The sequence below is a fragment of the Plectropomus leopardus genome, chromosome 2 (assembly GCF_008729295.1).
Source record: "Plectropomus leopardus isolate mb chromosome 2, YSFRI_Pleo_2.0, whole genome shotgun sequence".
In the NCBI taxonomy this organism is placed as follows: domain Eukaryota; kingdom Metazoa; phylum Chordata; class Actinopteri; order Perciformes; family Serranidae; genus Plectropomus; species Plectropomus leopardus.
In genome coordinates this window covers 18,437,904-18,460,026 of record NC_056464.1, presented here as the reverse complement: position 1 = coordinate 18,460,026, position 22,123 = coordinate 18,437,904, and the positions used below count along the sequence as shown (strand labels likewise).

General features: G+C 39.7%; 1 protein-coding gene across 1 annotated transcript; it reads right to left on the bottom strand.

The window, feature by feature from the left end:
• Positions 1–1,550: 1,550 nt before the first annotated feature.
• On the bottom strand, positions 1,551–21,790 carry grm6b (glutamate receptor, metabotropic 6b). The gene is made up of 10 exons (XM_042503647.1): positions 21,254–21,790; positions 14,764–14,980; positions 12,308–12,443; positions 12,004–12,158; positions 11,577–11,717; positions 10,653–10,853; positions 9,759–9,898; positions 7,989–8,612; positions 7,600–7,911; positions 1,551–2,748 (listed from the first exon to the last, which is right to left on the bottom strand). Exons 1-10 carry the CDS (start codon positions 21,788–21,790, stop codon positions 2,509–2,511), a joined length of 2,703 nt encoding a protein of 900 aa, XP_042359581.1. The 3' UTR covers positions 1,551–2,508.
• Positions 21,791–22,123: the final 333 nt, after the last annotated feature.

Here is a 22,123-nt window from a genome sequence, read left to right as displayed (position 1 = left end):
CTTGCAAGATAGAGGACCTTTCATGGCGCAAAATCAATGAAATACAACTGATAATGAAGCCATAGAAATAGAATGAGAGCAGAAAGGACATCAAACTGTTTGCCTTTATGCTCATTTATACTCCTTTTCTGTACGAAAATAGGTTTGTCAGGCCCAAACATAAACATCACTGCCCTCATACCTCCATGCATCCTTCATGATGGCAGAGACAGCCAATATATGGCACCAGAGGACAGGATCAAAAGCTTCAAACAACAACAAACCAGGCAATGGAGGAGGCGGTGATAATGTACCTTTTTAACGGAGGCAGAGTTGTAGACTGTGGAAGTCTGCACGGCCATTAATACACTGCAATGTGTGGACAGAAAGTTTGTTTTTACTGTATTAATAATTTGTTTACGTATCTACCGTTGAGCATAAATGAGCCTTCAGTCATTTGACTTGTACAAAAGGAAATGGTGATTGTTTTAATAACATAATAATAACTCTGGTTTGGCCTATTCTTACACCATTTTTTTTTTGCTAAACAAAAATATAATTGCTTATCGTAAAACACAATAAATTTAAACATGGTGGAAATAAAATGAAACTAAACCTAAACTGCCATGGTTAACATTAGTCTTTCCACTTTTACAATAATCACCAAATCCTCAATTCAGGTTCGATTTAGGTGGGAAAACATGCTGAGCTGCGTGCTGTTTTTCTCTGCTGTCTGTCTCTGCCTTTCCACAGTCCGCTGAGCAGCGGCTCTCACTTGTACTGCAGAGGCAGCTTAAGTACATCATATTTTACGACATACATGAAATATATGGCAACAAAAGAAACAGGAAAATACGGTAACATTTTAAAAGTAACGGTGAGTGCTTATGTGAAAGCATACTCCGCTACTCATTTAGAAGTTACAAAGGGTGTAACAACACAAAGCTCTGGACTGAGATATCGATTCAATGATCAACAATCCAATATGAACAATGCTAAATGAAAACATGGATACATATCATCATCTTTAAAATACAGCTTTATTTTGAAATTCCAATGGCACGCTGTGTCACCATTTCCATCTAAGCGCAGCTTCTTCCTAAACACCTAAACCGTGCTAGCAGCCTCACACCATCCAGATAATAGTAGGAAGCCAAGAGAAGGACAATGAGGATGTTTACGATATGAATTTGTATCAATCACAGGTCTCTGAACTGATTAGAATCAAAACTGTATGGTGGCAGACTTGGTGATATAAGCAAATATCGTATTGTCGTCCAAAGAATCGATATCTCTTATTGTGGTGAAACTTGTGATTTACACCCCTAGTGTAGCTGGAAACCTCACCTGAGTGCGTTCATGACTTACCACAAGATATTTTGTTCATATGGAAGTTTATACAGAAGTCAGCCCACTGAAAAGGTTACCGTGGCAACGTATAAACATAAAAGTGGCCACCGCTCTAAGCCATCGTGCTATGATGATTTGAATGCCAATGTTGCTTCTCATTCTATTTCTATGCATTAAGCTTTCTGACAGGGTTCCCATGCATTAACAGTGGCTGGCCTGTGATTTGGGCGTGTTGCCTTACAGTCTGACGTTGGAGGTGATTGCTCTATATTTTGACAAACAATATGGGGAAATACCAAACATTGTTTCCCACTGAAGAAGTAAAAGTACCAGGTAGAACATAAATATCCTGCTCATAATCACTTGTATCCTGTCTGCAGCCGTGGATCTACAGTTTCCACAATGAAAACCAGCTTGTACCATCATAATTACGCACATAACACCATTTTAAATAAAATGCTTTGATGCATTAGTGATTAGACACTGCATGATTCTGCGGTGATTGACTATAGTAAAGTGGTTAATTACACCTCCCCTCGGGGACTTCATCAGAAATAGTAACAGGACGTGGTTGTGCATTTTAAAAGCTGGTTCCTTCCAGTGCAATCAGAAGAAAAAGTCATAACACCCCATACAAACAGTATTTCAAAACATTCATGTACACATAAAATACACAATCCATGCAGTGCTTATGGAGCCAGTAATCAATGCGTCATTGACCCCAGGATTCCACATACATGTACATCTTCCTGTAGGGCAAAGGTCACCGTTTAAACTTCTTTTTTCTTAATTAGCATTTCCCAGGGAAAGATAAAACTAACAATACCCCCTTGTCAAGCTGAGTTGTGTATGTGGATGTTTTTATAAATAGAAGAAACAAAACATACTTCAACATCCTTCCAGTTCTTGTTTAAGTGTACTAAAAAGCTGTCTGTTTTAAGGGTGAGCATTTTTCGGTTTCCTTTTGTGCTTCATTCCAAGGTTTAGTAGATCTGAGTTTTCTAAACAAGTGTGAAAAGAAACAAAATCCAGGAACGTCTTTGCTGGTCATTCAATCCATAGTAAAGGGGAGAAAAATGAATCCAAGCAAAACTAAAGACAATCAAGATTTTTCATCAGCCGTCTCAGTGTGTGCTTGTGACATTAGGTGATAAAAATATGGAGCCAGTTTCACTTATCTCACTGTGATCTGTCCGGCTCGATCTTGGATTCTCCGTTCTGTTTGTCGTTGGACTTCTGGGACAGGTGCGTGGACACGGTGGCTGCCTGCACCACGGCTTTGAAGCTGCGCTTTCTCTTCTGGACGTTCTGCTCCGGATGGAAGATGATGACATAGACCTTGGGGATGTAGAGCATGCCCAGAGACACGGTTGCGCTCAGACTCATGGACACTGTTAGGGTGGTGGTCTGGATGAACATCTGCAACAGAGACATCGCGTGTCAGAGAGATCCCTACTCACCTGTGGTCACAGTTGATGAACAAATTATCAGTTCATTTCTTAGGCATCTTTAGAGGAGCAGTGTGTAAGATCTAGGGAGATTTAGCGTCATCTAGAGGTGAGGGTTGCAGATAACAACCAGCTGACACTGGCTGAATTATCCGCAGAGGAAATCAGAAGTTATTTTTAAAGAGTCATAAAAAAGTCATAGTATAGTATGTCATAAAAAGTCACAAAAAAGAAGTCAGAAAAACATAGTATGTCATATAGTCATAAAAAAGTCATAGTATAGCATGTCATTTAAAGTCATAGTGAAGCATGTCAAAAAAAAATGTAGTAAGTCATAAAGTCTCAGAATAGCATGTCATAAAAACTCAAAAATTCATAGTGAAGCATGTCATAGGAGTCATAAAAAAGGTTTCATGAAAAAGTTATGGTATAGTATGTTAGAACAGTCACAGTATAGAATATCTTAAAAAAGTTATAGTATCATACATCATTAACACTCATAAAACATAAGAGTTTAGCGTGTCATTAAAAGTCACAAAAAGTGATAGTATAGTATGTCATAAAAAAGTATAGTACAGTATACCATAAAAAGTCACAAAAACATCACATTTTAACAATTTTAAAAAAGCCAAAGGTATGTCATAGAAATGTCATAGTATGGCATGTCATAACAAGTCATAATGTAGAATTTAATGAAAAGTCCTTATATACTTCCTCTTTAAAACAAACATGATTGTGATTAAATCAGGTACAAACAGTGAATAAAGCAGTTTTAAGTTGGAAAAAAAAATCTCTGCTTCCCCAACACTGCTTGCTGCAGAGGGACTGCTAACTAGAGCTCTGATCGGGCCCAAAATAATCAGGCCTGACCCTTCATGGACCCACAGTTTCTGTCCAAGCGCATTTTCCACCCCTCTCTCTATCACGCTCTATTCCCCCTTTGGTCTTCCACTATACTGCACTATACTCCACTGTTCGGTCAACTATGGTGGTATATCCAAAAATGCCAGTAACTATGTAGAGCCAGTGTTGGTTTGTTCCTTTTGGGCTGCTGAAGAAACATGGCGGTGCAGCATCTTATTGAACGAGAACCTGCTTCCTATATAAATGACTCACCGTCAGGTGACAAATACACAACTCTTATTTTCAGGTGATTATACACTAAAGAAAACAAACTTATATTATATTCCATTTCTGCCAATATATCACCCTGTAGAATACACACTGGACCTTTAAGTATCTGTTTGCAGTTGAATATTGATTATTATCTTGCACGGATTCAGGTAAATACCCTGTCATCTCATAGGTTGTCACAATGCAGTTTACAATTTTCATCTCAAAGCACAGGAGGCAGTGTTTTTCCCCCGCTGAATGATTTATGACCTGGTATATGTAGTCAGGAAAGGAAGCTCTATTTATGGGCTTTGACCACGTCTACTCTTCCTGCTCTTCCTCTTAATCCAACAGTAATAATGAGAAGTGACTTCTCTTGAGATGTGCCTCCAATAAATTATGAACTCATTATTCCAGCAAACTGTACAAGTCATAAATAAATCAAGCCATATGTGCCACAATAAATAAGATATATTTGTGTCATAAATAAGTCATAAATTGTACACTAACCTCTGCAGCAGCAGCAGCAGCAGCAGCAGCACATCCTGCTATCTCATAGGATGATGTCCATACAATATAGTTTCTTTGTCGTGCTTTTCATCAGTGACCTCTCGGTTTGTAAAAGGAGCCGTGCTGATTGTATTCATGTGCCTGGCCCAAGGCGAGACTGGCTCGGGGACGGTGAATGCTTGTTCCATACGTACGTACAAACATGAAGCAGGTAAATCACCTCTTGTCACACGTGGTCTTACACATGACGGGAGGATAACAGCCATTATTTTCGTGAGCCAGACAAAAGTAAGCTTCTATATTTAGCTCTTTTTTTAAGTGATGATTAATTGAATTGGATGGCTGATTTGGTCTACGAGGGGTCCCTACCGTCCCTCAGCTCATCTGACCTCCTTTCTCTCCCGCCCTCCCTTTTTCTTAATTCACTTCATTTCCATTCGGAGGAGGTGAAAAGACTCTGAAAGCACCTCCGGCTTTAATTGTTTCAGCCTGACTGAATCATAATACAGCTCTCTATTAGTCAAAACCTATCTGTTTTTCAAATATTCCCCCAACAGCCTCGTACTTTGTGACGGCAGAAATAGCCCACAAGCTAAATTAAACCCTCAGTACAGTGGAGGCAGGATGTCCTGTGAGTACAGCAGGAAGCAAATATGATATGACAGGCAACAAACTCCGATTTCACTTTGAACATCTGAGAGACTCATTTACTCTCTTACTACAACTGTGTGCTATTGTGTATTGCCTTATTTTTGATTTGCCTCATTATTTTAAATACTGCCATTAATATCTAGGATTAAGACTTAAAGAGCCTCAGAGAAAAGTACATCTCCCCAAGAGGGATTAATAAAGTACTTCTTGAATGACTGTACCAAAATTAATGAACAGAATTCCCGAGGGTCCTTGAAATTATTGAAATGAAAAAATCAGGGCCTTGAAAGTTTTAATAGAACTGGGTCATTAACCCTTTGAAACGTGGATCAACATCACTTTTCTTGTGCTGCCTTCAGACACGTTTCACAAATATTCAAACCTTTGAACCCTGAAACTGATTTCTTTCAAAAACATGGGAAAAAGACACTGAGCTACTTGGCGAGAAATGTCTCATAAATAGTTATAGATTAGAAGTTTCATTTGGAAAATATTTTTTTTAAAAGCTAGGGAACATTTTTTTTCATAATTATATATGTATAACATTCATTTATAATCATTTTTATAGAATTATTGTAATTTCAAAGCAGTTTCTCATGTCAGTTTTTTTTACCCCCCCCTTTTTCTTTTTTTTTTGAGGGAGGGCGGTATTTAAATTTTTATTAGCTAATTTTCAAGTAATTTTAGTACTTTTTACTAATTTCCTGCTAATTTGTGGTTCATCCCTTGAGTTGTTTGCCTTCTTCCCATGTTTTTGAAAGAAGTCAAGTCAATTTGCCCAGGTTTCAAACAGTTAAAGGTGCTTGAATTTTTATATTTTGTTCAAAAATGGAAATTGTCTGGATTAACTGCTCAGTTTACATAATATATTGTTTTGCTGTGCTGTTAGAGAAGGCAAGAGATGACGAGAAACGGGCTAGTTTTTATTATAAAAATTCTAAATGTTAAAACAGTAATTAATCTAATTAATTTTAATCTGATTTGTTTCCCAAAATATGCCATTTTGAATCCTTGATTGAGGGTATTGGACCTGTAAAGTCTTTGTAAAGTCCTTGAATTTGATGTTCAAGAAGATGTGTGAATGTGCAGCTAATAATGTGATAATTGTACAACAAAATGAGGGACTTAACTTTACAAAAGAATCAATAAGACGATTGATTAATAGATAATACTATAAATAAAATAATTATGTCAGTAATGAATGATTAGTTCTACCATCATTGAAGCTGTTTAGGGTTAGATTGGTAGACACATGTAGTTACACTTCCAAAACATTCTAGTGATGAGAGATCTTGTTTTATTCAACAGCATTAAAAACGAGTAAAGATTTCCTATTTTTTTCTTTTTAAAAATATTTCCTGGCTGCAGCCTCTCAAATGTGAATATTTGATGCTTTTCTTTATTTTCTATGATGGCAAACAGAAGATCTCTGCACTTTGAACTGCTGGTCTGATAAAACAAGTCATTTAAAAACACCATCTTAAGCTCTGGGAAATTGTGATGGGCTTTTTCCACGATTCTGACATTTTCTATATAAGTTGAATAATCGGGAAAATCTGCAAATCATTCGACGATTAATTTATCTGGGTAGCAATTCATTTTTAAGTAACTCAGGGTGTCTGCAGGCCTTTAAAAAGTTTTAAAATGTCGTTTAATAAATGTAATAAATATTAGACCTAAGTTATTAAACAGTCCTCATTCATCTGAATGGGTGGGTGTTAATTACCACAAACACTAATTTATTCTTTCCATCTTTTAATTTCTTTTTGTCAAAATGAGTCAAGCTTTTCAGCATGAAAGTCAACATTTCTGATGGAAGAAATCTACCAGTGAACCCAAAACTTGTTTTGTTTTTTTAACTTTATACTTACACTTACTTGTTGGTAAAATATAGATTAAGATAATATTTTAAAAACCATATTCCTACATGTAACCCACCTCTGTGCTGGATCACACATAAACTAACCTTTATACCTGCCTCTCCTGCAATGCTTGAATAAGATAAAAATTATTTGTCCCAAAATCTGTATTAAATTTGCAGAACAAAAAGAGTACAGAGTACAGAGCATCAACGTATATTTAGTATATCTGTAGACACCCAGTAACAGGTCGCAATATCACACTGTAAAAAAAACTAAATTAGAGGATTAAGTCCTCATTCATGATTTTACTGACATACAAAAGTGTTAAAAAGGCAAAATACTTTAAGTCTCACAAACAAAATGTTTTATTAATGGGAGCGTTATATTATGGGATAATTATTACTGGTGCCTCACTGTGTAAGCAGCATTTAATGGTTTTGCTGTCTGAGGTTAATTTAATTTAAACTGCTTCACACACTGTTGGGTACTTCAGTCTGTAAGTGCATCATATTTTAGAAATCGATAACGTTTTATATGCAAAATCTTGATCTTCAAAGTAAGCACTGATGTCCATGTGAAATGTAACAGAGTACAAGTATAACGCAACACAAACTCAAAGCACACAAATGAAGTACAAATGCCTCCGATTCCAGGAGAGGGACTTATACAAATGTTACATTTCCTACCTTCTCAGTAGACTGCGCTGTGCCGAAGAAGATCGGTACGAAGGCCAGCCAGATGATGCAGGTGGTGTACATGGTGAAGCCGATGGGTTTGGCCTCGTTGAAGGTCTCAGGAACTCCTCTGCTTTTGATGGCGTACACAGTGCAGGTGATCATCAGCACGATACTGTAGCTCAGACACAGGATGAGGGACAGGTCAGACATGTCACACTTGAGGACCCCACGGGCGAACTCCGGGTTCGGGGGCTTCTGCTCCTCGTAGTCGATGATGGTGTGGGGTGGCATCACACCAAACCAGATGAAGACCCCGAGCAGCTGCAGAGAAAGGAGCGTTAGTCAGAGTGCTACAAAGAGTCTAGATGATGTGTGTGACTGGAGCATCCGCATGATACCTGCACTGAGATGAGTATGAAGGTGATAATCAGCTGAGAGGTGGGACTGATGAATTTCGGGGGCGTGACCGACTTCTTGCCCTGTTCGAAGATGCGGTAGATCCGGTTCGTCTTTGTGAGCATGGCAGAGTAGCTGATGCACATGCCGAGTCCCAGCAGCAGCCTGCGGAAGGCGCACACGGCGATGCTGGGCTCAGCTATCATGAGGAAGGTGATGAGGTAGATGAGGAAGATGCCCGTCAGCAACACGTAGCTGAGCTCTCTGCCAGAGGCCCGAACGATGGGCGTGTCGTTGAAGCGTATAAAGGTGACAATGACTCCAGTGGTGGCAAGGATACCCAGGATGGCCAGGAAAACGGGGATAATGGCCCAGGGAGAGCTCCACTCCAGCTTGATGATGGGCGTTGGCCGGCAGCCTGTGCGGTTCTTTAAGGGCCTCATGTCGAAGGGGCACATGTCGCAGGAGAACTCATCCAGCAGGTACTGGTAGCCATCACACAGCTCGCAGTGCCAGCAGCAGGGAACGCCCTTCACCATCTTTTTCCTCTCTCCGGACTCGCAGGGGAAACTGCACACCGACTCAGGGATCTTGCGGTCACCACCTGACCACTGCATCTCCTCTGACTAGGGTGGATGTACAAACACACAAACATTATCTTACTATACTTGAAATATAATTAGAACTGGCTAAGATTCTGTAAAAGGCTAAAAACTGCCACCATGAAGGTAAGCAGACAGTGTTCAACTGAAGCCTGGTTTTAGCCACAAATTGGTTGTTCCTGCCTAATTTTAGAATCGTAACTAATTTCTGCAGATTGTCATTTCATGTGCAGTTCAAGGCATCTGATTCATCGCCTGAATGATCAACGATCTGGCTTTCTAAATGATCAATTGGCTCTCTGGCAGCTCTAAAATTTTGGTCTGCTGTCTTGAGCAGTTACTCAGTCTGAATTCAGACATAGCTCCTGACAAAAGATCTGTTATAAACTGTAGTGAGCTTGTTTAAATATTACTGGAGGACCACTTGTGGCTGAAATCTTGAGACATTTAAAACATGTAGTGTGAGCTAACACAAATAAAGATGAATTAAAAATGAAAAGCATCTGTTCTGCTATAGAGGAACCAAAAAACATGACGCATGATAACTAGTTAAACATTTTGGGAAATTTAGCTTATTTAATTTATTTATTTTTCTTTTGCCAAGGGTAAGCTGATAAGGTCAGTGCCACTTTCATGTAGAGCCAGCAGCCAGTTAGCTTAGCTTAGCATGAAGCCTGGAAACAAGGAAATCGCTCACCTGACACATGCTAATTCTAGGGTAGGAATAGCAATAGAGAACCCATTCGAGTTCAAAAGTGACACAAATTGTCCAAATTATCAAAATCATATGCCTCCAAGCTAATCAATTCCCTTTGAGTGCCGCCATGTTTTTCTGTCAATTGCACGTTGTAAAACAATGTTAAACTCATGTGTCTCCATTGCTTTAAAGTTGCAAAGAGTCATGCTGGAGAGGAAGACACACTCCAAAGCATGGCTTCATTTCACAAAGAAAGATGACAAAAATGCTGTTTATAATGTCCATAAAATGATCATTTCAAGTAGGAACATCTGTTTATACAATATGAGCATAAAATCCAGCACAAGGGTGCTAAGAAAACCTAAATCTTAAAGGCTCTAGTTATATAGTTAGCCTACAGACATGAGAGTGGTGTCTTCTTAAAATGTCAAAATATTAGTTGAAGTTTATATGGAACAAAAGCAAATATTTACATTGAGACGGAGATGGTTAGTCCACTGGCCGATAATCTTGTAGCCGGGGTTGCTGACATTGGATAGCTGGTACTGGAAGATGTCGTAGCGACCAGGAGCGTCTCCATTTTCATTGAACATCACTCCAGTTCCTGCGCTGCCTGTTTGATGGAGTTTTAATGACCCAAAAAAAGCAGATAAGTGAGTCAAAGGGGAGAAGGAATTCAGGCTCTCTGAGGTGGAGACGTGCACCTCCATGTTTAGTGGTGAAAACACCAACACGCTGTTGAATACAGCTTGTGTTTGCTTTCTTCAGGTTTGTGCAACCATGTAAAAGCTGAGTGCAGGATGCTCTTTAGTGAAGGCTCTCCTCCATGCGTACAGTCTTTCAGTGCACTCTGCTCTGTTGCCCTAACGTGATTGAATGTTCCTCTCAGGTCCCTGCAGGCGCTCAATCAGAAAATCTTCCATACAAGCTAAGGTCATCCAGCAGGAGGAGAGCAGTAAATAGGATGCTTTCATATAACGCTTTTTTTCCCTCCCTTTTTCTAAACTGACTTTTTTATGAAAGACGAGGATGAAAAGCCACGGCGTTCTGTATAGGGAAGAGCGAGGAGGCAGCCCTAGAGAGGGGACGTGCTTTGGAGAAATGTGCTATGTACTGTAGCTAGTTACATTAACGGAAACATCTAAAGGCTTATGACTTGAAGATGACCTCCCTTCTACCGTTTTCTTTTTAAAATGTGCTTCTTTTCAAACCTTCTGCAGTGGTGCAGTTCTTCCAGCCTTAATCTCCCTGAAGGGTTTCTTGTTCAGTTTGATCAACAAAATAAAACATTTTTCAATATAAATCATTACAGGTTGCATGAAAAAGCAGAAGAAAAAAAATCCACAGACTGAAAGTCCAAAGCTCACCATTGAAATTGACAGAGCGAATGTATTGGAGCAGGTTCCGTCCTTCCACAGGGTCCATCTTCTCGCAGACGCCCATGTGGCCAGGACACAAGTCCATGTGCATGCTGTGTAAGGCGTGGGCCATGGCGTACACAGCATCTATCACAAACTGCACCTTGCCTTCCTGTTCGTACTGAGACTGTTGACTGATTCTTTCCTCACCTGACGGGCGACAAAAGTGTAAAAAAAAAAAAAAAAAAAAGCGCTGAAAAGGCAAAACTTCCCACAAACAAAGACCTAAGATTCGCTAATGCTTTAACACAGTACTTTAAACCTTTTGAGACCTGAAAAGTATGTTTTTATTGCTTTCAAAAACATGGGAAAAACATATTTTTGGCAAGAAAATTTCCACAAATTGGTCACAATGACAGGAAATGATCTGAAAATAAGCTTGGGGAATTTTAAAATATTATCAAAAAATAAGAAAAAAAATGTCCAGAAAACTTCATTTATAATTCTTGTAACAATATATTTAAAAGTATGTCATAGAAGAAATACGTTTTTTAATTACTTTTTGAGGTAATTTTCTTGTCTTTTTTTTTGTTGTCAGATAATTTTCTTGTAATTTATTAGGCAGACAGGCAAAACGGCACATTTCATACCCTAAGGCAAGTGAAAGATTAATCAAGTCATTAATCAACCTCGAAGGGATCTACAACATACAACATCCGTCTGTCCTTGGACCCTTACAGCAGATAAGGAAAAACTCCCCCCAAAAGATGTATTTTTTTATTTTATTTTTTACCAGTTTCTATCATTTTTTTGTGCAATTTCTTGTCAACCTGCTTGAAGCCCTCTTTCCATGTTTTTGAAGGAAATCAAGCCAATTCCCTGAAACTAAAGTTTCAGGTTTCAAAGGGTTGTGTTAAATTGCAGCCTGTTTACCTGTACATTTTCTTCTACCAAGTTCGTACTTTACGCCAGGGCGGGTTAGTTTGCACTTGAAGTCGTCCTCCCAGAATTCTGCAAACCAGATGTTTCTTCTGTTGTTTTCTAGAGATCTTGAAGTGAAGTACTGGTCGAACCCTGAAACATTTCATAAACCAGACATGTTTATGTTTCATGAAAACATTGCTACAATCAGCAACAAGAAAAACTATTTTTTTGTGCAATGAAATATGGCTATGTCTCAATGTATTCATTTTTTACTGGCAGGCTGGAAAAATCACTGGCAGACTTATCAAACATCATTAATTTCCTTTATTTGTTACTTTGGTATTAGACTCATCTATCAATGTCAAATGTTGCAATCTATCTTAGATATTCATGTTGCATTAAATTGGTTAGAGCTGAATGTAATATTTAGCCCTACCGTCAATAGAGGCTCTTTTGGGCAGGATGGTGACGGCGCCCTCAGCAACATCCTCCTGGTCTTGAATGGGGGAGCTTTTGGCCCCCCAACTGTCGGAGCCAACAAACAGGAAGTGGCCTGTCAGGTTGGCCTTTTTGGCAGATTGCAACACCCGCCTGAAAGAGAACAGATTAAAATGTATCACACATTTTCTAATTTGTGATTATCAAACAGGACACTTAACAATTAAATATAAACACTTCATTTCATCATTTGGCTTTTTTTTCCCTTTCCCCAATATTCCATGCAGCCGAGCTTGACTCACTTGATGTCGTCCTCATTGGCAAAGATGATGACTCCTCGAGCGTTCGAGGTCTCCATCAGTCTCTTGATGATCTTCTCAAACTCGCCTGGTTTGGGCTCTCTGGGAATCTTTATGGACTGTGCGATACACAGCCCCCCTGTGTCAGAAATATTGGAAATGTGTTAGCATTACTGTTTTCTTCCCTGACCACACAGTAAATTTTATAATACTAATAATCAAAATCATAACCGACATATTACAGTGCTGTGTAACTCTCGAGAAAGATTGTTGATTGTCCAATAAGCTTTGGATCAGCAGTATGACCTGACTACCAACCTAAAGAGGCAGTATTTGATGAGCTGGGAACAAAATTCAACTATCCTTCTCCAGTGCCACATACAAAATAAATTATAGATTACAACAAGGGTGATATAACATAGCCTATAGTGATGTTACATAAACTTCATGTTTCTGTTCCCATTTGTATAATTAGCAGATCTTAGCATGCTAACATGATAAACTAAGATGGTTAATACTGTAAACATACCTGCTGACGTTAGCATTTAGCCCAAAGCACCTCTTAGCGCAGATTTGCAGAGCTGCTAGCAAGGCTCTTAGTCTTGTTTGTTTCTAAATGAAGAGCATCAGACCTAAGCCAGTATTGACACTATTTTAAACATGTCTAAATTAATTCTGTGAACCTGTTTAATAAATTACACTCAGTACAGGTCATACTAATCAATACAAGATTATACTACAGCCACGCCAGCAGCTTTGAGACTTGCTAATCTCAGCAGGGGTACATGCTAATAATGACAGTCCTAACATGCTGTTTACCATGTTCATCTTAGTTTAGTGTGTTAGCATGTTAACATTTAGAGCCAATTAACACTAAACACAAAGTAAAGATGGAGCATAAATTCAATTTTGACCTTATGTTGGTGTTAGGTGGCCCACCAAGAGTTAGACAAAGTTATAACAATTTATGCTAAGGGCAACATAAATGTTTGTAACAGACTTTGTGGCAATTCATTGGATAATACTAAGAAATTACTCAGAAAACCCAAACAATAGTTAGCATTTTAGCATTCTCAGTTCTCTTGTTTCAATGTCAATGGGTTTTTTGAATGTGATTTTGGTTGGATGTCCAAAAAGCTGTGGTTAACTCAAGTTTAAGGGACTTTCATGTTTTGTTCTGCAACATAAATTACATCAGTAAATACCCTACTCATGAACTTTGAAACTTTTGTGTGTCTTTAAAGGTGGTTGTTAACAAGTGGCTAAGTGAGACTACAGGCGACATTAGGGCGAACACAGCTTTACGGCCTTGTTGTGGTTGTGATGGTGAAGTCATGCAAAAGAGGAGGAGCATCAGCCACAAGAACTTAATTTTCCACACAAAAGGGTTATTTTGCACAACTCAAGAAATGTGAAATAAAAGGGGGAGCAAACACACACGGATTGTGACTGTGAAAGAAACAAATACAACAATTAGAACTTGAGTCAAATGGATGTTCTCAGTTAAATAATGCACAGGATAAACAAAACGCAAGAAACTCTGCTAACCAGCACTGCCGCCTCATGTAATGATCAGGAAAGAGTGAGTGAAGGGGTGTGCAGAGTTTAAATAGGGAGTGAACAGGTGAACTTGATCAGGTAAAACAGCAGCAAACAAAGAGTGAAAGGAACAAATCAGTGCTGAGGAGAGGGGAGGAAAGGAAGTGACGTAAGTGAGGGAAAAGAGGTGTCAAAATAGGGGGGGGGGGGGTTTACTACATGTGGTGTATTGTATTTCAATTAAATCCTAATGTATGTAGGATTTAGGCTGCATTTAGGCTTCAAAACTCATTTGTGAAGATTATATTGCTGAACAAAATGTGAAAGTAGCATATTAGAAACGCTTGCCACAGAGCTTTTTAAAAAAAAATTTTCAACAATAATCCAAAATCCTATGGAAAAATCCCATTGGCTTTTTGACAAAGAAACAAGGGTGATGTTAACTTCCGCCTTGGTCCACAGAAGACTCCCATCCCTGGAGCACAAATGTAAACCTCGTGGTGACACTGGGGTAAAGGTCGGGGAATCACTGAAGTCACTAGGATTCATCCTCTGGGGACAATGAATGTCTACGAAAAATTGATGGCAATCCTTCCCGGATGAGATATTTGAGTCTGGACCAATGTGGAGGACCTACTATGGTCAGCAAGCTGCAACAGCAATGGCTCGTCCACCACTGTCAATTATTCATGTGCAGTATGTGTGTGATACTATGGTGATGTGAAATCTGAACCCGAGTAACATCATTTGAGCTTTTAAAGCCATGTGAGGAGGTGACTCCAGTTTGCCCTGTTAGATCTTGTGTATTAAAGGATTTTTGTTTCCTATTTTAGTCTTTTAATGAGTGGGAACAACACAGCTTGATAAATGAGTAATCCCTTTTTGTCACTGCAGTGAATTCGTACAGCCAGACACACAACCTGCTTCTCTGGATATTTGGAGGAAGGCGTCGACGCCGCTCTCTCCATAGTTGCCCTCGGAGGCCAGCGTGGAGACGTAGTTCCAGCCCATGGCTTTGACTATGTCCACCATGGCCTGGGCCTGGTAGGAGTCGGGAGGCACCACACGGGAGAAGAACTCGTAGCGGCTGTTGTCGCTCAGCTCCGGGGCAGTGGAGGCATAGCTGATCTGGGGGATCTGAGACACAGGGATGGGTCAGTGATGACGAAAGGGTCAGGTCAAGGGGAAAACAAGAGCGGCGCAATTAAGCCAATATGTGATACTAAAGATAAAAAGTAGAGGCAGTGAACCATAACAGAGGATGATGCACCACTTGCTCACGGACAAAAGCCTAAGTGTCCAAATGAAGGCATTCCACATTAACAGTTTTAGTGCATTAAAATCCCAAAATTGGACTATCATAGAGAGCAATCATCTCTTGAACAGCCTGTGTTCTCAGTAATTCTCAGAACTGAGGTGACTTCACAGCGTGTTCTCTCCAGAGCTGCTCTGAATATGTATATAGACAACGTCACGGTGAAATACAGATGGTAGGAGCCACAGCTGTAAAAGCATTTGTTTGGGAAAAAAAGGATGAGAAGATTAATTTACTGGTGTGCTACTTCTTTAATGACACAGTTTATGTCGACAGTCTCAACCCTGACCCTGCTAATGCCGGTCCCCGTGTGTGGCTTAACGTTGGGCCGAGGAGAGAAAGGTAGACACAAGGGGTAGTGAAGGGAGAAGGAGAGAGGAGCGAGAGAACCATTTCACAGATTATCTGGAAGGATTATAGGGGTTTTAGTCAAATTACGTTAAGCACAGAGGGAGAGACAGAGATCAAAAGACTAGAAAAAGGTTAGCATTTCTCAGCTGTAAGCCATACAATATATTTAATTCTGATGGCCACATGCAGTTTCAACTCGCTGCTGTGTGTTAACGTCAAGCTCAGATTCACAGGTCAGTCACCATCTTGCAGACCACATCTTCAACCAGGTGTGAACTCTCCAAAAATCAAGTCTTCCATTAGTTTATTGGACAAGTTTATTACATTACATTTGGCGTTGGTGTCCAGAGAAGACTGAGAGGTGAATCAATTGTTTGCATACAAATTTGTACTGAACAAGACGAAACTTAATCCTCTCCAAATTAATCCCATAGAAGCATCTGCACCAATTCACTTACTAAAATCAATAAGCCGTATCAGTAACTCAAGTATCATTTACAATCCTGCACTGCTGAAATCTTCTCACTATCAGTGAGTGACTGAAACAGTCCAGAATATTCCAGGAAACGTGATTTAGGTTCAGCCCCGACTTAACGGTCTGATTGTACTTTTACTAAACAGAAGAGTGTGTGCAGGTACAATATTGATTTTTATTTTAATTAAGAGTGGGGGTGTTAGTGAATGGTCAATGATGTTTGATCAAAGTAGAAAATGTACCCTGAATGGTTCAAGGAAATTCAATCGTTAGATTAAGTATTTTCTTTGTATTGATTTAAATTATTATCACTTTGCAACAGACTTATTGAGGTTTGAGAACACTCATTTCAATGTGGACTGATGACTCAGATTTTAAAAAAAGTGTGTATTGATATGATGATACTGAATAAATTGCATTATTATAAATAGGCTCACAACTAATATAATTTTAAGATGTAAAAGTGTGTAGGATTTACTGGCACCTATTGGCAGATATGATATATAATATTCACAACTCTGTTTTCATTTCATTTCTTTGTTCTCATTAACTTAGAAAAGGCTGTTTATATTTGAATACTAAGTCCCCCCCCTTTATAAATGTATAATAATAATAACTATATACCAGACACCAAAATGTTGCCTATTTAGTCCAACAGAACTGCTCACTGGCACATACAGCACGAAAGGTTTACTTTCTTGGTAAGTAGCCCACTGAATACGCACAGTAGTGTTTCTTCCACTGGCTTTGCCTGCGAGTTCCCTCTCAGCTCATAGACTTTATATTGTGACGATGTAACAGAGTTTTAAGCACAAGGAAAGGTTCACATATATAAAACCTCCATCAAAAATTCTGAACAAAAAATCATAATTGACCTAATCTGCAGTTTGCAGTGTCCTGTTAACAGTTTTACAGACGTGTCTTTTATAACGGTGGTCCAGCCCACAGGGGATTTTTTTCACTGCAATACTGTGAGAGTTTCCTTGGGGCTTGGTCTTCTTTAAAAGAGTCCACCAAGCTGCTCTACAAAAGCCTAAAACGGATAAACCAAACATTTGCTCTAGATAGAGCAATACGCTTTTTCTGTTTTCACTTCGGCCACCGTAGTTCTCCTACATACTTAGCACACAAGTTTTAGCTTTGTGCCACTAAATCCAACACAGTTGACCTTCAAAATAGATGATTTTCTAATAAATTTTACAAAATGTTAAAAATAGTGAAAAATGTGTGTTGATAAAACCAACTTGCATTTTAAAATTGTTCATTTTGTGTAACGTGTGGTTCAAAACCCAAAGACATTAAACTTACAGTGATGTAAAACACAGAATAGCAGCAAATCCTTAAACTTAAAATGCCGTAATGATAATAGTTAAGTTAAGTTAATAATATGTTGACTGACAATCAGATAAACAGTTTGGCCCTCAATGGTAATGTTTAAAAATTTTTGTATAGAAAATGCAGCAGGTGAATCTACTGTATGTCCGCTTATTTAACAAGCTTAACTGTTGAGTAAAATACAAAAGTGATATGATACACACATCATAAATTCTACATGATATTAAATGCTCTAAACCGACAGTTGTCACTCACTGCAGAATAAAAGGCAACATTTGACAGTGTGCGGATGATGCTGAAACATCTCCTGCTCCGGCTAAGAGCAGATGTTCAACGTATAGTGAATATCAGCGTGGAAGGATCCGCGGCGTGGAGAGCAGCACATATGGACAGTAGCAGGAAACACACCATTTAGCTAAATCTACTCCACGCCGTCCAGGCTACAAATTGCTGTTATCCTAGAACCAATGTCATCCCGCTGCCCTGATGCTCTATTTTCAGCCCAGGGTCCTGAGCTGCTGAGAGGGGCTTAGTGGAGGGTGGGATCTGTAATACTGTAGTTAACATCTGCCTTGTATGCAAGCTGACCCTCCTTGGCTCTCGATTCAACATCCTCACCATAGAGGATGTTGTAACAAGTACGAATGTCCAATTTCATTTTTTCATCTGAAACTAATTTGGCCAATTTGACTCAGAGTAGTATCGTATTTTTAGACGGTTCTAGATTTCTGTCAATCTAGCTGTATGTCAGTAAGTCAATGAGAACATGACATAATGTGGGATTTACACAGACTCAGTGTCCCATCATTGTTATAAGCAGTGTAATCAATTATCAAAGGTCAATCATCTGTAAAAGAAAAAAAGGACTACAATGAACACATAACCCGGATTAGTCGGCAGAGGCTGCGCATGACAATGGATTCAAAATCCTGTGAAGTGAACAGACTCATTCAAATTATTCATCGTTTTAAATGACTTAAAAATCATATCAGCAGAGACATGCACTGAATATTTGTCTACACGGCAGCAATAAGGGGATATGTGAAGTATTATCAATCAATCAAAATATCCAGATGATGTTATTAAATGTGAGGGGCACTCTTAATTAGGTTTGTAAAATCCATAAATGAACTGCAATCAAAGCTCACCACGCTCGTGCTGCAGAATGAAGAGGAGATTTAATGATGACCCTGTTCATCATCTGAGAGCAGATAAAATAATTAAATGAATAAGACCATTGTGTGCTCCCGTACATCCTAACTAGATCTGCAGTGAGCTAATTTAACAGTACAAGCATGAACAAGTACGTTCATTAAAATAGTAGGTAGTTCAGCTGATCTGAGTCTACATCGAAAGCAAAAAAGTCTGTTTGTGTTCAGACACACGGGAGCACAGCTGGTCACTCATGTCAGTAAAAGATGTTCCAAACTAAACGTGAAATATTAAAGTTCCCCTGCAGATACATTATAAAGTATGTAAAAATGCTCTGCCAAAATTAATATTTTTAACATGTTTTTTCAGTAAAACTAAAAAGGGGCTGGAAGTGCATCTAACTTTTTTTTTTCCTGGCTCCTGCCTCCTTGCTGCTCGCGTTACGTTGACCCAAGCTCCCAGGAAGTGCATTGGACTTTAAAGCCAATTTTCGTCGTGGCTAAACAGTGGAATTACAACCTCTGTGTCTGTCATGTGATGCCATTGGTCACAAACATGTGCTTTTACCGTAGACTTAGTAACAGACATGTCTGTTTTTGGAGCATCACATTCCCCACAAAATGACTTTTTCACTATCAGGATTTCATTTGGTCCAATAACATCTGGAAAGCCTAGAAGAGCTGCATGTTAAAAATCATTCAACTTACTGGAAAGCCAAACAAGAAGTTAGCCGCTTGGCTCATGCGCTTCCTCTATGGGCCCAGCAATGCGTAAAATTTACTTAATTTTATACTCAGGAAGTCAAACTTTTTTTGGCTTCATGCACCACTGAGCAGCTCTTGGAATGAGTGTGCCTCCAACACTGTATCCAATTCTTCCACAGGCTGACTACTGAAAGAGCAGTGTGCATCACACTGTCACATGATTATTATGTACTTATATATACCAGTCTGGCTGAGATTTTTATATTATTTGGTTTAAATCTGTTCTGCACTAGCAGTTTCAGGTTTCCTTGTTGGCGTTTCCACATTGGACAGCAATAAGCTTTCAAATCATCTCGTTTGCCCGAGGTGTGTCTGAATCTCAGATGTTGGGTTAACGCACCGACATCGCCCTCCTTAATGGAGAAATGAGAAAATCACAGTCTGTGTAAATATTGAATGTATCTACCATAACGTCACCTGTTGTTTTTTGGACTGCCGATCTGAACCCTGGAGTTTGGCATTTTGGCCGTTGCCATCTTGGTTTTTTTATTTTTTTTGGAGCCAGAAGTGACCATTTTCAGACAAGAGGTTCGAGCTGTGGAGGAGCGACGGGTGCATCTGATTCACAGACTGTAGCGACGCCGTGCAGACAGCCTGTCAATCCACCAGCCCCGTTTTTAAACATGCATAAATTTGGGCCTTAATATAATGTAAACAGGTGAGCTTTTAAAAACAAATCAGCCCCCGCACAATCATCGTGAATGTTGAAATTAGCTTTAGGGATCCTAACAGCTTTTTTTTACCAGCCTGTGAGCAGGTTTATTTCTGCTGTAAAGTTGGGCATTGTTACGTGGGGATCTATGGGGATTTACTTTGCTTTGGAGCCAGCCCCAAGTGGCCATTTCATTAACTTTTCACAAGTTAGTACAGTCATGGTCCAACATTTTATAGGACATCAGTATGAGATAAAAACAGTTTGAGTGGACGTGATCTTTGAAAGGGTATTCCTGATAGATGCACACTATTTGACACAGTCTGTCTTAGTTTAGAAGTCGTTGACTGATGGTAACTTTTTTGGGCTTGTGACCCCCACTCGCTTACTTCATTTGAAGGGTTTTTGAGGCCCAAATAATTAAAAGTATCCCGAATATGCGTCTTTTTTTTTAAGATCCATAAGCAGACACATTGTAGAGACAGTAAACAGAGGGAGAGAGAAAAGGGTTCTGCCTGTAATCAGACTGGTAATGATGCAGCTACTGTTTATGGTACGTGTCTTAACTACTCGACACCCAGGATGCACCAAATGTCCAGCATAAATAACAACAAAAATAAAAGTAAGAGATAAGATTGGGCGTTTTTTCCTTTTTAAGCATAACATTTTGGAATTTTTCTATACTTTTGATAGTCCTGGACCCCTCAGATTTGTCGCTGAGCCAATTGGGTGATCCTAACCACCAGGGTGGAAAGCACTGCTTTAACCCCCTGAAACCTGAGCAAACTGGCTTGATGTAAAGAGCTTGTAAAGAGTACATGAAAATTAACTGAAAATTGGTGAAAAACAAAAAAAAAATTTAAGGGAAAAATAAATTCAGAAAACAAAAAAAAAAAAGAAAAAGTGCATAAAAACGATAATACTTCTGTGAGATCATTTGAAATTATGTAATTATATTTATAAATATATTTCCCTGGCTTTTTCCCAACACATTTTCTACTAACTTTTAAAAAGTAATAATTTTCCTAATATACTAATTAATGTAGAAACTTTCTTTCCAGGATGCTCACTGACCTTTGTTATGTTATGTTTTTGAAAGAAATTCCACCAGTTTGTATGGTCAAAGGTTTCAGCACACATGAAATGCGTCTGGAAGCAGCACAGGGAAACTGATGTCGCTCCAGGTTTCAAAGGGTTAACGCATGCGCCTTTTTTTCTCCTTTGTGGATAAATTAAAAAGTCAGTGCGGGGTGATGGCTTTCACCTTGATCTCTCCCCATCAGCTTACTTACTGGAAAAAGAAACTGTCCCAAATATTCTGCCTCTACCATGTGTTTAATGAGGAGATGTGGGGGCGGAAACTCACCGCAAACAGTCGGAGCACGTTGGCCACCATGATGGACACCGAGCTGCCAGACGCCCCGATCACCCCGACCACCCTCTCTGGTTTGGGGATGATGGGTGGCTCTCCGTTTGAGCAGCGCACGTCTGAGTTGTCCTTCTGGATGAGGGCCTGCACAAAAGTGAGCGACTGCTCCAGGGCGTAGGTGTCTCTGGAGCAGGTGTCCAGTATCCGGGCCCCCAGAGTGATGTTGGGCAGCAGGTCCGGATCACTGTTGATCTGGTCCATGGCGTACAGCATGGCCTCCAGTCGATGGATCCCCTTCTCTTTCTTGATCTCCCCGCAGGGCACCCCAGCAGGCCCCCGAGAGTGCACAGGGAACAGCCCGCCCAAAGTGATGTCGCCCTCGATTTTGATGGACTGGGGCTGGGAGCCCTGCTGGGCCGGCGAGCCCGGGCTGACCCACACCAGCAGCACCCACATCAGCTGGAGCCATGTTTGGTAGCTGGAGGGGGAAGTGAGCCGGCAGCACTGATAGGACGAGCGGGCCTCTGATGTCATGATGATGACCAGCAGAGGTACTGACAGCACCAGGCCACTCCCTCTACCTTTGACACCTGAGGGCAGTCAGACAGCTCTGATCACCATCTCATCATTACTGCAGTTACCTGTGCAGGACTGTAGCACCAAAATGTAGCATAAGTAGTCCCTTCCTCTCTTGATCCATGTCTCTTACACACCTTTTGATTTATTTATTTCTTCACAGTCAATTTGCTTTCTATGGAGCCCCAAAAGGGACATGGGGGAGAGAAAAGAAAATATAGATGGTGGGAAAAAAAACATCAGACAGTGGAAATAATTAGGTGGTGGATGATTGATGGTGGAAAAAACATG